The following is a 12,732-nucleotide window of genomic DNA, read 5'->3' as shown; positions in this document are numbered from 1 at the left end:
ATTTTTAAAAAATCTTACAAATATCACTGACTTCATGAACCCAGGCTTATGACTGCTAGTCTATTTGAATAAAATAAAATCAGTGAAAAATATTGTGTATTTTTTGAATAATGTGCAACCTCATATATTCCACCATAAATCCCAAAAGTATGTCAGGAAAGTCTTTAAGTGTTTCCTAGTGTGTGCTACAAACCAGGAACCCTTGGGTTATCTAAATAACATGGCTTCTTTGAAAACAGGCTTTAATTCTCTCTTGGAAGAGCATGTCCATGGTTGACAGAAGAATCTAGTTACTGTAAAAGAGAAAAACACCCTGCCAGAAGGTCCCTTTGGTGCCTTTTCCCTGCTGCCTCACCCTGTCAATCATACCTGAGAAAATAGTACAAGAGGTTTCTTGGATGCAGGTACAAGCCACCTAACTGCTGGTTTTGAGGCAACTTTTATGAAAAGTCACAGAGGGAAAGAACATTACTGAAGTCTCTGTGTTACAGTGTACTAAAAGAAGGAAGTTTCATGTTAACCAGCATCAACCCCCTACAACCTGACAGAGATGAGTAATGATCTTGATATCATTTCCCAGGTGAATAATCTTCCCAGTAAAAACTGCTAAACATTATCAGTTGCTGTTCAGACAGCCCAGCCATGATGAGTCAGGCTGCAGGAGCACCTCAAGCCTCAGAGAAGCCGGAAACCTGCCAATGATTAAAGGTAGAAGCCTCCAAAACGTAAGAGAAATAAGGCTACCAGCTTGTTTACAAAAGTCTCTATCATTAAGGTCAGACAGACCTTGCAGTGCTTTTTCCTCACATGGTTATATCAACATGTGAAAAAGACTTGTGTCTCCCCAGTTGACACAGTCACGCCAAAGAGCCTCCTTGTGTGAACACAGGTTATGTTGACAGAGGAGGGTGGCTGGCAAGCTGTATCATTTAGAGATGAGGTCTAGTTACACCAGCTGTAAGCCCATCTTGTTGACATCTTGGTTTGACCTAAGGCACTCTGCTAACATCACATCTATCCCACAGAAGTGTTGTAGTACATAGGGGACAACGTAATGCCATGCTCTGTACAATAGTTTCTCTGCTCTAACAAAACTTTAGAAACAAACATGGATTCATCTCTCATTAAAACGGTAACTCATTTCTCTAGGATTTAACAGTACTGATCCTTTTCTGTAAGATTTCCATTATTGTATCACCTGTACTTTACAATGAAGGAGATGTCTATAATTTTTATGCTGCTTGTGTACTCAAGAAATATGTGACAAGATTTTATTACAACACTTTCCTATAGTCACTGGTTTTATTCTAGTGTAGCATGGCCTTACAAATTATTTTAGTTCGGAAAAAATCAGTCAGCAAGCAAGTTGCTTAACGTTGTTTACAACATCTTCTTAAGGTCAAAATTAACATACATAATAATCATTTTAAGGAGTGACACTGTGATGCATCAAGCATGAAAGAGGTCAAGAATAAGTCCATTAATAGTGTCATCTCATCCTTCTATATATCCCAATATTCAAAAGCTTCTAGGTTTCAAGTGGGCCTGTCTCCTTCATGAATTTTTTCGATAGTTTATATATATAAATACACATCAAATGGGTTCCTTCATGGAGTGAATCAATGCAGAAACATTCTCTGCCTTGTCCTTGTAGGAGCTGGTTTCCTACTACTGTGTTCTCAGGTATCCCAGGGAAATCAATGCCTGAACTCAGACTCTCAGATTTGGTGCTTAAATTTAAGTGGTAAGAATACGCCCATCTCCAACAACATGTTTATTTTCACACAGAAGTTTGTGGATATTCCCATAGATTTTACTAAGAGTTATGTTGGCTGAGCATAATTTGCTGATTTATTTTTTACAAGTTTCTATTCTTCATGTGCAACATTATCCTATTGCCTTTGTGGTCTCAAGACCACACATCTCTACTACTACATAACAAAGAATCCTGTTTAATACAACTACCTTTTTTAAAGATGCTTAGAAGAAGTGCACTAGGCTGCTAACAAAGGGCTTACCTACTGTTAGCATGATTTAAATACTTTACCTTACTTAGAAATACTTTAAACTTTTCTATGCTTCTGCAGACAAAAGAAGTGAACTACATTGTGCCTCAGATTTAATTGCTGGTCCCTGAAGCAACCAGTCTATACCACTGTATCAAAAGTGTTATGGTTCTTGATGTTGAGGTTGTGCTGATCAACTAAACAAACATTTCAGCTGTCAGATTTGACAGTGACACACATAAAACATCCTCTTTATAAAGTGGAAGCAACACAAGCACATCAGGGAGCCAACATATTATGCATTCAACCTTATTGCAAAGCAAAGCAAGTAGCACACCTAATTTTTTTCTAGAGCTTCATTCAAGGAGCAACTAAGGGGGAAAGGCCTAACTTCATGGCATTTCAAGATCTTGAAGCAAAACTGACCTAGTCTTTTCAACAGAGTTAACAGTGTTTTATTTATTTCCCTTACAGTGGATACATTGGTTGGTCAGGAACTGCAGTTGACAGAATATTCTGGGCAATTCATAGTCAAGTCTCACTACATACCAAAAAAGAAAACACCAATCTCACTCAGAAAGGGATAACAAGAGAATTAATTAACTCTTCCATGAACATACAGTCATTCTAAATTAAAAACTGTAGGATGAAAGGCCTAGTGATAACTCTATTATGGAAACAAATTATATGTTTTATCTAAATATAGCAGAGACATTGTAAAAAGACGCAGTCTTCCCTGCCCCACCCTGTTCAGTCCGTTTCTATTGCACACATTTACACGCATATTTTAGCCACTGAAGTGCCTACAGATGTGAGACAGAGCCCATTCTACCAATTTAAAGCTCATAGTCATGCAAAACACAATTGTATTTCACGGGGAAAATTAGAGAGTGTGACATACTTGCCAGAAATACTTCTGAAATTTTGTCATACCTTTTAAAGAGGCATTATGACCCCGTGTCAAACATATCTGCACGCTAATACTTTTTAAATATTTTTTTAGATTGTTTTAAAACTTTTTTTAAAACTTAAAAGTTCTAAACTGACACACTGAGAGCAAAAGTGGTTTGCACATACAACATTCTGGCACTAAAGTGTACGCTGGGCATGCTGTAGGAAACTCAAGATATAAGTGCTTCCAAGTGCAGACAAGTACATCTGAAAAAATGTCCAAATTTTCTACTCATTAATCAGAAATAAAGGCAAGATACACAATTAAAATCTATTTCCTTGTTGCCTAAGTCTAGGGTTTTTTTTTAATTCTGAGTTTTATTTCTGCAAGGACATGCCAAAATCACAAAATCTGACTCTCACAGTACAATAATCAGATGAACATCGAGGTGTTGTTTTCTTAGACCTGTCTGCCATGCCAAATCAATGCATGCTCCCACTGATGCAAAAGAGAAACATCAGTAAAAATCCTGAAGTTATACAGAATTTTATCGCTTAATGTATATTCAACTGAGATCAAAGAAAAAGTGAGCTGATTATTTACAAATTTCTCATGCACTGGTCAGCATTACAGTTAGTACTGAAAAATAACCAATACTGTAGTTATTACCAACTACCATAAGTATTCATTATAATGGTAGTATTAATTAATCCTGCTAATTAACCCTTGATCCCTCAGAATTAAGGTTAATAACACTGGCGCATGTGACACCAAAGAACTGATCCCAGTCTGGAAAACCCTTTCCAACTGAATTGCGAGCAACCAGATAATTTTTTCCTGCCAGGACAAAAATAAAAATAAAAAACCCCTTGTAGAAAAATACCAACTAGGTTATTACAATTGCCACTTTTTTCCCAATATTATTTTCCATGTTTACCTTTCTTGCATCTCGTATCATCTTCCGAACAGTTTCCTTTATGGTGTAAGGCTGTGCTCGTGGTGGATGAAAAAGCAGATCAATATTTGTGCCACCAGAAATTCCAGGCATCAGATAGGGCCAACCTAAGTCAAGATTTGGAGCTTCCACATCTGATTCAATGGGCCAGTAGGTTCCCGAGGAAGAGGTGTCATCAATGGCATGGTTAGAGGAATAAATTGTGTTTTGGGGAAGTTTGTGGACATTGTTCAAAATATAATCAATTTCCTCATCTGCTAGGAACTCTGAGCATCTCTCTTTGGAAAGAAATTCTTTGTAGGCTTCTAAACCTCCTTCAATCAGAGCATCAATAGCTATTCGGTACCACTCCTTGTAATGAGGTTCAATATAGTTGTCTGATCTGCATTCATCATGTAAGGAGGACAGCAAAGATGAAGTTTCCATTTTCACATGTATTTTGTGTGAAGTCTTTTAAACGTCCATTCATGAGCTGATGAAATGTACCTGCAAAGAGAAAATAAGTAAGAAAACAGTATTTCTAGATATCTATGAGACACACACAGTTACTAACTGAAATACTTTTCTAGTAAAGTTGCTATAGGTTTTTCTAACATCTTTCAAGCATTTAAAAATGTTTTGAAGAGGCTCATGGACTACTATTGCCAAAAATTAAATATTAAAGAGAAAGACAAATATTACATATTATATTAAAGAGATAGATAAAGAGCTTTTACATAAAGTAAACTGAACACACAATTCAGTGATTTCAGGGAAGTTCTGATATTACAAGCTATGTCAGAGCTCACAGTACACCGAACATCCATACCACTAACACCAATACACACCCAATGCACGTTCCAATACAGTGTCACAGGTTGTGTTTCAAAACCCCCTTCCCAACAATTGACTGTCCAAAGAAACACTTCAGAAACCAATCAAATTTCCTACTTTTTGATACATTACTGTCTTTGCAATGCATCTCTTTTCTTTGGCTTCTTCAAAACCACAATCATTCACGTACTTCTCCTTATCTCTCTGTTCTCCCATGCTGATCTAATCCATTTGTTGCTCCCAAGCAGGACCAGCCTACCTCATTTCAGTGAGTTATGAGGAACTCCAGAAAGATTTATCCTCCCACATCTGGGATCATGCTCTGAATCAGCAATTTGATGTCTAGCTTCCACCCTGCTCATTCCTTCTGCCAAAAGGAGCGGCTGCTTTAATCTTTTTTTTTTTTTTTTTTTTTTCCAAAACATTAATAACAAGTTGTTTACTGCTGATGTTTTATAAATTCATTCATATAGTTTTAAAATATCATTTAACAAGGTCTGAGAGGGTTGCTTTGTGCCCTGCATGGGAGATTGAAGAAAGAGGAAGAACAAATACCCAATGTTTCTTCCTTCACATTTCTGCAACCTTCAGCAACTCATCAAAAAAAAAAAAAAAGCGGGGGGAGGGGGGAAGATGATTCAAGACAGCAGCATCAGCATAGCCATATAAAATAGAAAGATGGTAGCACACCATCCAGGGCTAGGACATGAAGCTTAAGAGAAACCCTGCAGAAGTTGGAAAAACATCCAACAAAGGCAGAATAGTTAGAAAAAGCTTGGTAGCTTGAAAGTTAACATTGGGTTTTCCTACAAGCCTAATTAATAGTATATCAGTATAATAGCAAACAGTCATATGGAATTCTGATTTCATTTACTGGCATATAAATATAGCTTAATTCCCTCTTCCCATCAAGACCTTCCAGATATTTCTGCAAACAGTGCAATTGCTTTCCACTCTCTGTTGGGAACAGTTTAAATCTTCCTGGAAGGAAATGTAAATTAGCTATTTTAACCTAAAGGAATGAAAAAATAAAAATCTCCATAGCTACTGATACTTCAAAAACCAATTAAATGTTCAATTAAACCAAAATTTATAAGGAACTTGGGAAGTTGGAGGTTAAAAAAATACCAAGAAATAAAAATCCAGATCTGAAGCTGGCATCAGCATGTCATATGGAATAATTCCATTTGAATCCTGTCTCTCAGCCAAGTAGCAGGGCAGATCTTCCCAGATAGGATTGCTTTCGAGCCTGGGGGAAAGGAGTGTTCCTGGCTGCTTCAAGAGTAGCTCTTTGTGGTGAACTGGAAAGCAGAACACGAAAGGGATCTGACTGCTCTCCCCCCAACTAAGAACTACATGTATTCCTCTGACAGCTACTCAAGCCTTCATTCTACAGTGCTCTCAAAAGAAGAAATTAAGTGTTATAAAACAGAAGTGATACTATTTCCCTTCTCAGGGAAATGCAGATGCGGATACAGCCTGTGGCAGAAGGCGACGGAGAACCACGCACACCATACAGGCAAGATAGACAGACTCAAAGATTAAACACTTAACATATTGTAAAATTAAAACAATCACATCAGGACTGGCCCAATCGTCTGGACCAAGTTTTCAAGACATTTTAGATACAGAACAAAGAGCAACCACGAATATAAAATACTCAGCTGAGTTGTTCTCAAGAGTCCAAACAGTAATACAGGTGACTTCACTGAGATTCCAACACACCCCTCTTTTAGGGCCCTCCAGGACAAGTCATTCTCTAGTCACTGTAGTAACAGAGTCAGTCCTAAAAGTCAGTTATTATGACATGTAAGAATAAATATGATTTTACAAAGGCAAGTGAAAGATATTTCTAAAATTCTTACTACTTTGGAATGGACATACTTCTAAAACAGAAATTTTTCCACTGACTGCATATATACAGTTGAGAAAGATGTGTTTATTTCAAAAGCTGTCTGAATTGAGTTTTCCTTCTTCTCATTCTATCCTTTGAAAATAACTTAAGGGAATAGGACTATACTTAATATATAACATTGTGCAATATCAAATATTGAATGTTATGAACAAATAAAAAGCAAAACCACGTGTTCTGCCTCACATGCATTTCTTTAATTTGGTTTGGTTCTTTCATTTCTTTTTCACAATACCATACTCTATATTGCTTGACTTTTCACTGAACAGAATGAATTCATTAATTGTGGTGTAGGTCAAATACAGCAACTTATGCTCAGACTTATGCTGAAAGCAGGACATACATAAAGCAACTGTGGAAAGGTGAGACTTCTGGTGCAGCATCTTCCAAACAAGAATAGTCATTTTACAGTGAACATCTTTGAAGTTGATGTCTGATTTACAAGTGCTGTTTACAAAAGAAGCTTAAAGCAGTGTACATTAATTTAAGAAAGTAAATGTAAAATTTGCCAGCATGGAAATAAATCGCAGAACACTTGAGACAAATGAAAAAATTTTAATCCTGGTTTTTGAAATTAAGGACATCACCATGAGACACATTCATATGAAACAAAAGAGAACTCCCCAGTTAAAACAATGGCTTCAGGTATACTTGACAAAAGCTCTAGATGTCTTGACACAGGTATTTTCCTCCTTAGAAGGTAAGAGCTACTGTGCAGGAAATGAAACCATGAAACCATATAATACTGGATAAAGAGGTAGAGGATTGGACAAAATTCTTAATAAACTTTCTGGCGTCTTCTTCAACCACGTATTGTGGTTTCTGCATAATAAACTTGATTTTTCCAAGGTCTTCCTCAGGTCACCAATCACATTAGCAAGGTTGTGCAAAATGAGGCCCATCTCTGGAGGCTTACAGATCTTTATCACACTTTATGTACATGATCACAAATTTTACCAGCACCAGGAAAGCTGTCAATCATCCCCTGAAAAATAACCTTGTCTGTTAACCCCAGCCTTGCATTTCACTCATCTTCTCTGCTTTGACATAGGGATCAGACACTTAAAATTTAATAAATAGCCTTAAATTGAATTTAAACTCCAATGGAGCTGCTAAGACTGGATTTTCTGCTGAAGAACACAAACTCTGAATCCTGCATTGATGTGATTGTCTTGTTCTTCTATTAACAACACGCTCAGACCTTCCTAATGTCATTATCAGGAATCCAGCAAGAAAACACCTTTTTCTATGAGAAAGAATCAACTGTGCCTTTACACAGAAAGATTTGGAGAGTATCCCAGACTTCACAGATGCAGCAGATGACAAATGTCCACTAAAGAAAGTTATGCAACATTCTACAAGGGTTCCAGACTAGTACCAGACACAAGCAACTTCCCTACCATAGTAATATTCACAGGATTTGAAAATTTCCTATTCAGCAACTTCAGGGAGCAGCTCCAACCTCAGGCTCGCACAGCCGGTCCTCGGTCAGGGCCTGGCCATGGTGCTCTCCTCAGGATGTCCTTATCTCTTTTCCAATAGAAACGTGATTACTTTGACAGTTTCTGCACAAAGTTTCAGCCTTGCCAGGAAATTTAAAGCAGGGCAACAGCTTGTTGCAAGCTGTTGGGCAGTTTCAGGTAGGGCTTTTGGGGCACCCCCCCGAGCGTCTCTAGCCCACGGCCCGGCCAAGGAGCCTCCCCACGGCTCAAGGGCCTGGCACGAACAACCTTCAACAGCACAAGCGTTCCGTGACACCTGCCTTCCACCAACCTTTCTATTAAAGAATTGTATCGAGAATAAATAACAATTACCCTACATTAAGCAGTGACAGGCAATTATTTAATTGTTAATGAAATTACATTTTCTGTGAATGCAAAGGGCATCAAATCCAAGTGAAAAACAGCACCGCAAGCGTTTCTGCTGCTCTCCTTGTCTCTTTCTGTTTTTGTTTGCCTGCTTGTTTTGCGGCGGAGTTTCTTTTGGGTGGGTGGCTTTGTTAGTTCAAACAGAAAGTTAACTTTCCGGGCTAAACCAGGGCAGCGGGCGCTCCGCCGGGCGACACCGCACGTGCGGCGGCCCCGGGAGGGAGCGCGGCGGGGGAGCCGCGGGGGCCGCGCCGGACCGGACCGGACCGGACCGGACCGGACCGGACCCGCCCGCCCTCAGTCAGAGCCGGAGCCGGCGCTCCGCGACCCGCGCGGCCCCGCTTCCAACGCCCCGCGGGCCGAGCGGGATGCTGGCGGGACGGGGCACTGCCCTGCCCCGGGGGAGACTGAGGGGAGACCCACTTACTGCGCCGGTGCCCCGCGTGGGGTCTCGCCTCCGGAGCGGCGGGGCGGCTCGACCCGACCCGGCTGCAGCGAGCGCGGCGGCGGCGAGTCACGGCGGCGCAGCGCTCATCGCAGGTACTTCCCGTCGCTCTCAGGCGCGGTGGGTGTGGAAACCAGTTACAACATGTCAGGACGGTGTCGCACCAAACCCGCCGCCTTGGGAGCGGGGCGAGGACTTGTCTGAACTGGGGAAGCCCGGCCCTTTCCCGCGGAGCGAAGGGCAGCGCCTTCCCGGGCCCCCCGCCCCGGCCCGGCCCTGCCCGGCGGCCGCGGGAGCCCGCGGGGCAGCGCGACCCGAGCCAAGGCAGCGGCAGCCCCGCGGCGGGCCCGGCAGCGGGTGTGCGTGGGAGATTAAACTCAAAGTAAACGTTGGCTTCAAGAAAAATAAACCCGTCAGCCTCGAGTCACGGTTTCCAGGTTAACTCCGGCGGAGCGAGTCACGGCAAGGGAGCGATACCCGTTTGAGACCTTCAGAGTCGGATATATGGACGGGCCCCTTTTCCATAGCTCAGTTGATTCGAAAAGGCTCTTCTTTTACTCTAGGTGTCTCGGGTGAGAGAAACGGACCTGAAGGCAGAGCCCCCCGTGCTGGCAGCAATGCACCTGGGCCTGCCTGCCCCGTTCCTCTCGCCGGCAGCCGGCTGGGCGCGCCGCATGGCAGCCCGCGTGTGGAGCCCCGCTGAACGGCCCGTGGAAAACGCCACCATCTCCTCGGCAGCATCTTCAGCCAGCGGCAGATCTGCACATCCCATCTGCAGAACTACACTGAGGCGGTTTTGTAATTTTAGACTTTTTGTAGACTTTGTCCACATCACGCTCTGGTGCCTAACTGCAGGCAGCTCTTTTTTGAGGCGTTTAAGACAATGCAGTGTAACCCTGACAGTTAGGCTTTATTAGCAATAACTCATCCAGTCTGGCTTCAAGCACAAACTCATTTTCCTAACCTTTACTGGCTGATAGTAAGTGCAGGATGTGTCCTATGCTGTGACATTTTGATTATAGTTTCTGAGAAGAGGACAGTAAAAATATGCAATATCTGCTCAGCAATATTTGTGTATATATATATATATATTTTTTTTTTTTTTTAATATATGTATATATGTAAGTCTGGCCATCAGGGAGAGTTTTTTACCTGTGCAGTTAATTCAGGCAGTGGAATGCACAAGAGGAAATATACTGGTGTTAATATACTCGTAGACTACCCTTTGCAGACAAGGAGCAATCTGGATTATACTCTTCTCACACTCAAAAAAGAATTTTCCTGGTTTTGATGGAAAAAGGTGAAAACTGCTTTAAAAACAAAATTTTAAAATGTGAGTAGAACTTTGTAGTTCACACACAGCACTTTTTATCCCATGAAAACACGTAGTCAGGAAAGAGAACCTGTTTCTGTGGAAACTTTTCCATAAGGAGGTGAGCCTACCTAAATTTTTAATATAGCAGATCTGTTTTCTAAAATTATTTGTGAAACGGTAGGAAGGTAAATGGTCACAAAACTTCTTTTGATCTTGACTTAATTGATGAGACTTTTATTACACAAAGTTTACAAGCCTCTGTTTTCTAGAGAAGTTAAGTGGTTGAGTATAAGCTTAGCATGAACAAAAAGCTGTAATGAGACCAACCTTAGCTTTCTACATAAGGAAATCTGCATGAAGGAAAGTATCTAGGTTTTTTTTTCCTCATTAGTATCTGTACAATAAAAGTTCTTTTTTCTGCTCCCTTACAATTTATCAATTGGAGCCGTCCAGTAGCTATACTAGACCAGACACTTCATAAAACCTAACTTGGGTAATGCATTTTGGAAACTGTTACCTGTCAAAATAGTGTTTTTACCTTGCAGGTAGGAAACTTCTGTGTCCTGCAGCCACAGGCATCAGTATCAGTGGAAGCAGCTGGTATGAGCAAGCTTAATAAACAGTAGGACAAATTCTTCAACAATAGGTATAAAACTGTATTGTAGAAGTATGAGGCAGGAGTATGTGCTTCAGTATCCTTACTCCTAGAGTTGAGGAACTGCAGCAGTATGAGGGGAGGGGACTGCAGAAATTGGGCAGCCCTCATTCACCTAACAGCTTTTCCTTTTGCCATTGTAAAAGTACCTTTGGGCAGGATCCATTGAAGCATCCTATTGCTTGGAATCATTTTACTGTAATCCAACTCATTCATAAAGCCTCAAAACTATAGAAGTTCTTAGGCAGCTCTTTCATAAACTACATGGGATAAAAGAATCAACTCAGTATGTTTGATGCTACCATCTTCAGAATGATTATCTTAAGTGACCTGGGTACTTGGGTACCTCGGTGAGATGATAGTGCTGATGGTTGATCATCCCTGTTACTCCCATCCATTTCCAGTTCTCAGACTTATTTTATATTGACAGATCATGTTGCCCTATGCAAGTCTAGCTGAATGCAAGCAGAAGATAAAAGATTATTAGCATATATGCAATGGCACCAAAGGTTTATTATATGGATGATTATTAAGGATAAATACTTATATGAGTTATATTTATATTCCTAATGCATACTTACTAAGATTTCATTTAGATTTACTGAAGGAACATTGACTTGGAAGCAGTGGATGTTTACACAATGCATGATACCTATGAGTTCAGCTTTTATTAGATTTTAACAGATGAAGAAAGAACACAGTCCTGAAGATTCACAGCATTTACAAATCAATGGCCATCTAATCTAAAGCATAAGCACAGAGACTTCACACATTAATCTTAAAATCAGAGGAACTGTGCTTTTACAGATATGGATATAAAAGGAGCTGCACTGCATTTATACAAAGCTTGATGGGTAGTGGTACAAAATCCACACCTTTCATAAAGTAGAGAGAAAAGCAAGACAGAAAACTACAAATTAATGTGGAAAAGCAGGTGTCCTACTCTAGGTACATCTTCTTCAAATTAAATAATCATAACCTACTGTATTTGGTATCATATCCTTAAATCAAGAATATATTAATTTGGTCCTTGTAATATTAAGGAAATGGCAATGTCCAGTCACTGGCTGGTTGCCAGTTACTTTCACAATTTATGTCAAGAAAAGGCCAGTAGTCAAAATACAAGGTATTAGAGCCATGGTCTTTTACTGAGAGGATTCCTAATCCATATATTGTGTCTGTGCTATGTACTACATGGTAGATTTTTGTTATAGATCAGGTCCTGTGTTAAAGGCTTGTAGAAGCCTTCTGAAATTGCTTTAAGAAGTTCAATTGTGTGAAGCTAATCTGTGTGTTTCCATTGAGAAATTTATGGTAGAAGATGAATGAAGTTATAGAAAGTACATTGTTTTTTTGAGACACAAGTAAATAAGTAGAAATCCACCAGTCTTTATTTTCTGCCTGCAGTGTAACTTAGCTGAGAGAGAGGGTAAAAGAGTGGAGTGAGAGAGATGACTGAAGATGAAGAAGAGTTGCCATCTGAGGAAGAGTCATGCAGTCTGGGACTCTTCAGATTCAGACTGGGATGGTGATTGAGGCTTCCTGGTGTGCTTCATTACATGACGTGTAGCTCCAATGTACAACAGGCCTGAATACAGAGAAGGAAACTCCTCTGAGGTCAGCTTTAATATGAAGCCAATGTCTCTGTCTCAGGCAGTTCCAGGACAAGAAGTTCTAAACTGATGGAGGTTGACAAAGTATTCTCTGCTCTTATACTTCATTCCTCTCACTTTCCTCTTTGCCACTAGTCTGCATGTGGACATGTATGTGCAAAGGGCAAATACAGGGCTACACAGACCTTTGTTCTGAATTCATACAGCTGTTCTTACATTCCTTCAGAGCATGCTAAAGCCAATGCATAAAGAAATTGT

The 12,732-nt window shown here is 40.4% G+C and overlaps 1 protein-coding gene across 1 annotated transcript in view; it reads right to left on the bottom strand.

Annotated features, from left to right (window-relative positions):
* Window positions 1-9,006, bottom strand: part of FAM83B (family with sequence similarity 83 member B) — a 53,593-nt gene extending 44,587 nt beyond the window's left edge. The window contains exons 1-2 of the mRNA XM_079298173.1: window positions 8,874-9,006; window positions 3,836-4,339 (exon numbers count right to left, since the gene is read on the bottom strand). Of these exons, the coding sequence (XP_079154299.1) occupies window positions 3,836-4,279 (444 nt within the window). The 5' untranslated portion in view covers window positions 4,280-4,339; window positions 8,874-9,006. The remainder of the gene's footprint in view (window positions 1-3,835; window positions 4,340-8,873) is intronic.
* Window positions 9,007-12,732: the final 3,726 nt, after the last annotated feature.

Source organism: Erithacus rubecula, assembly GCF_903797595.1.
Source record: "Erithacus rubecula genome assembly, chromosome: 2".
Taxonomy (NCBI): domain Eukaryota; kingdom Metazoa; phylum Chordata; class Aves; order Passeriformes; family Muscicapidae; genus Erithacus; species Erithacus rubecula.
This window is presented reverse-complemented; position numbering and strand designations above follow the sequence as displayed.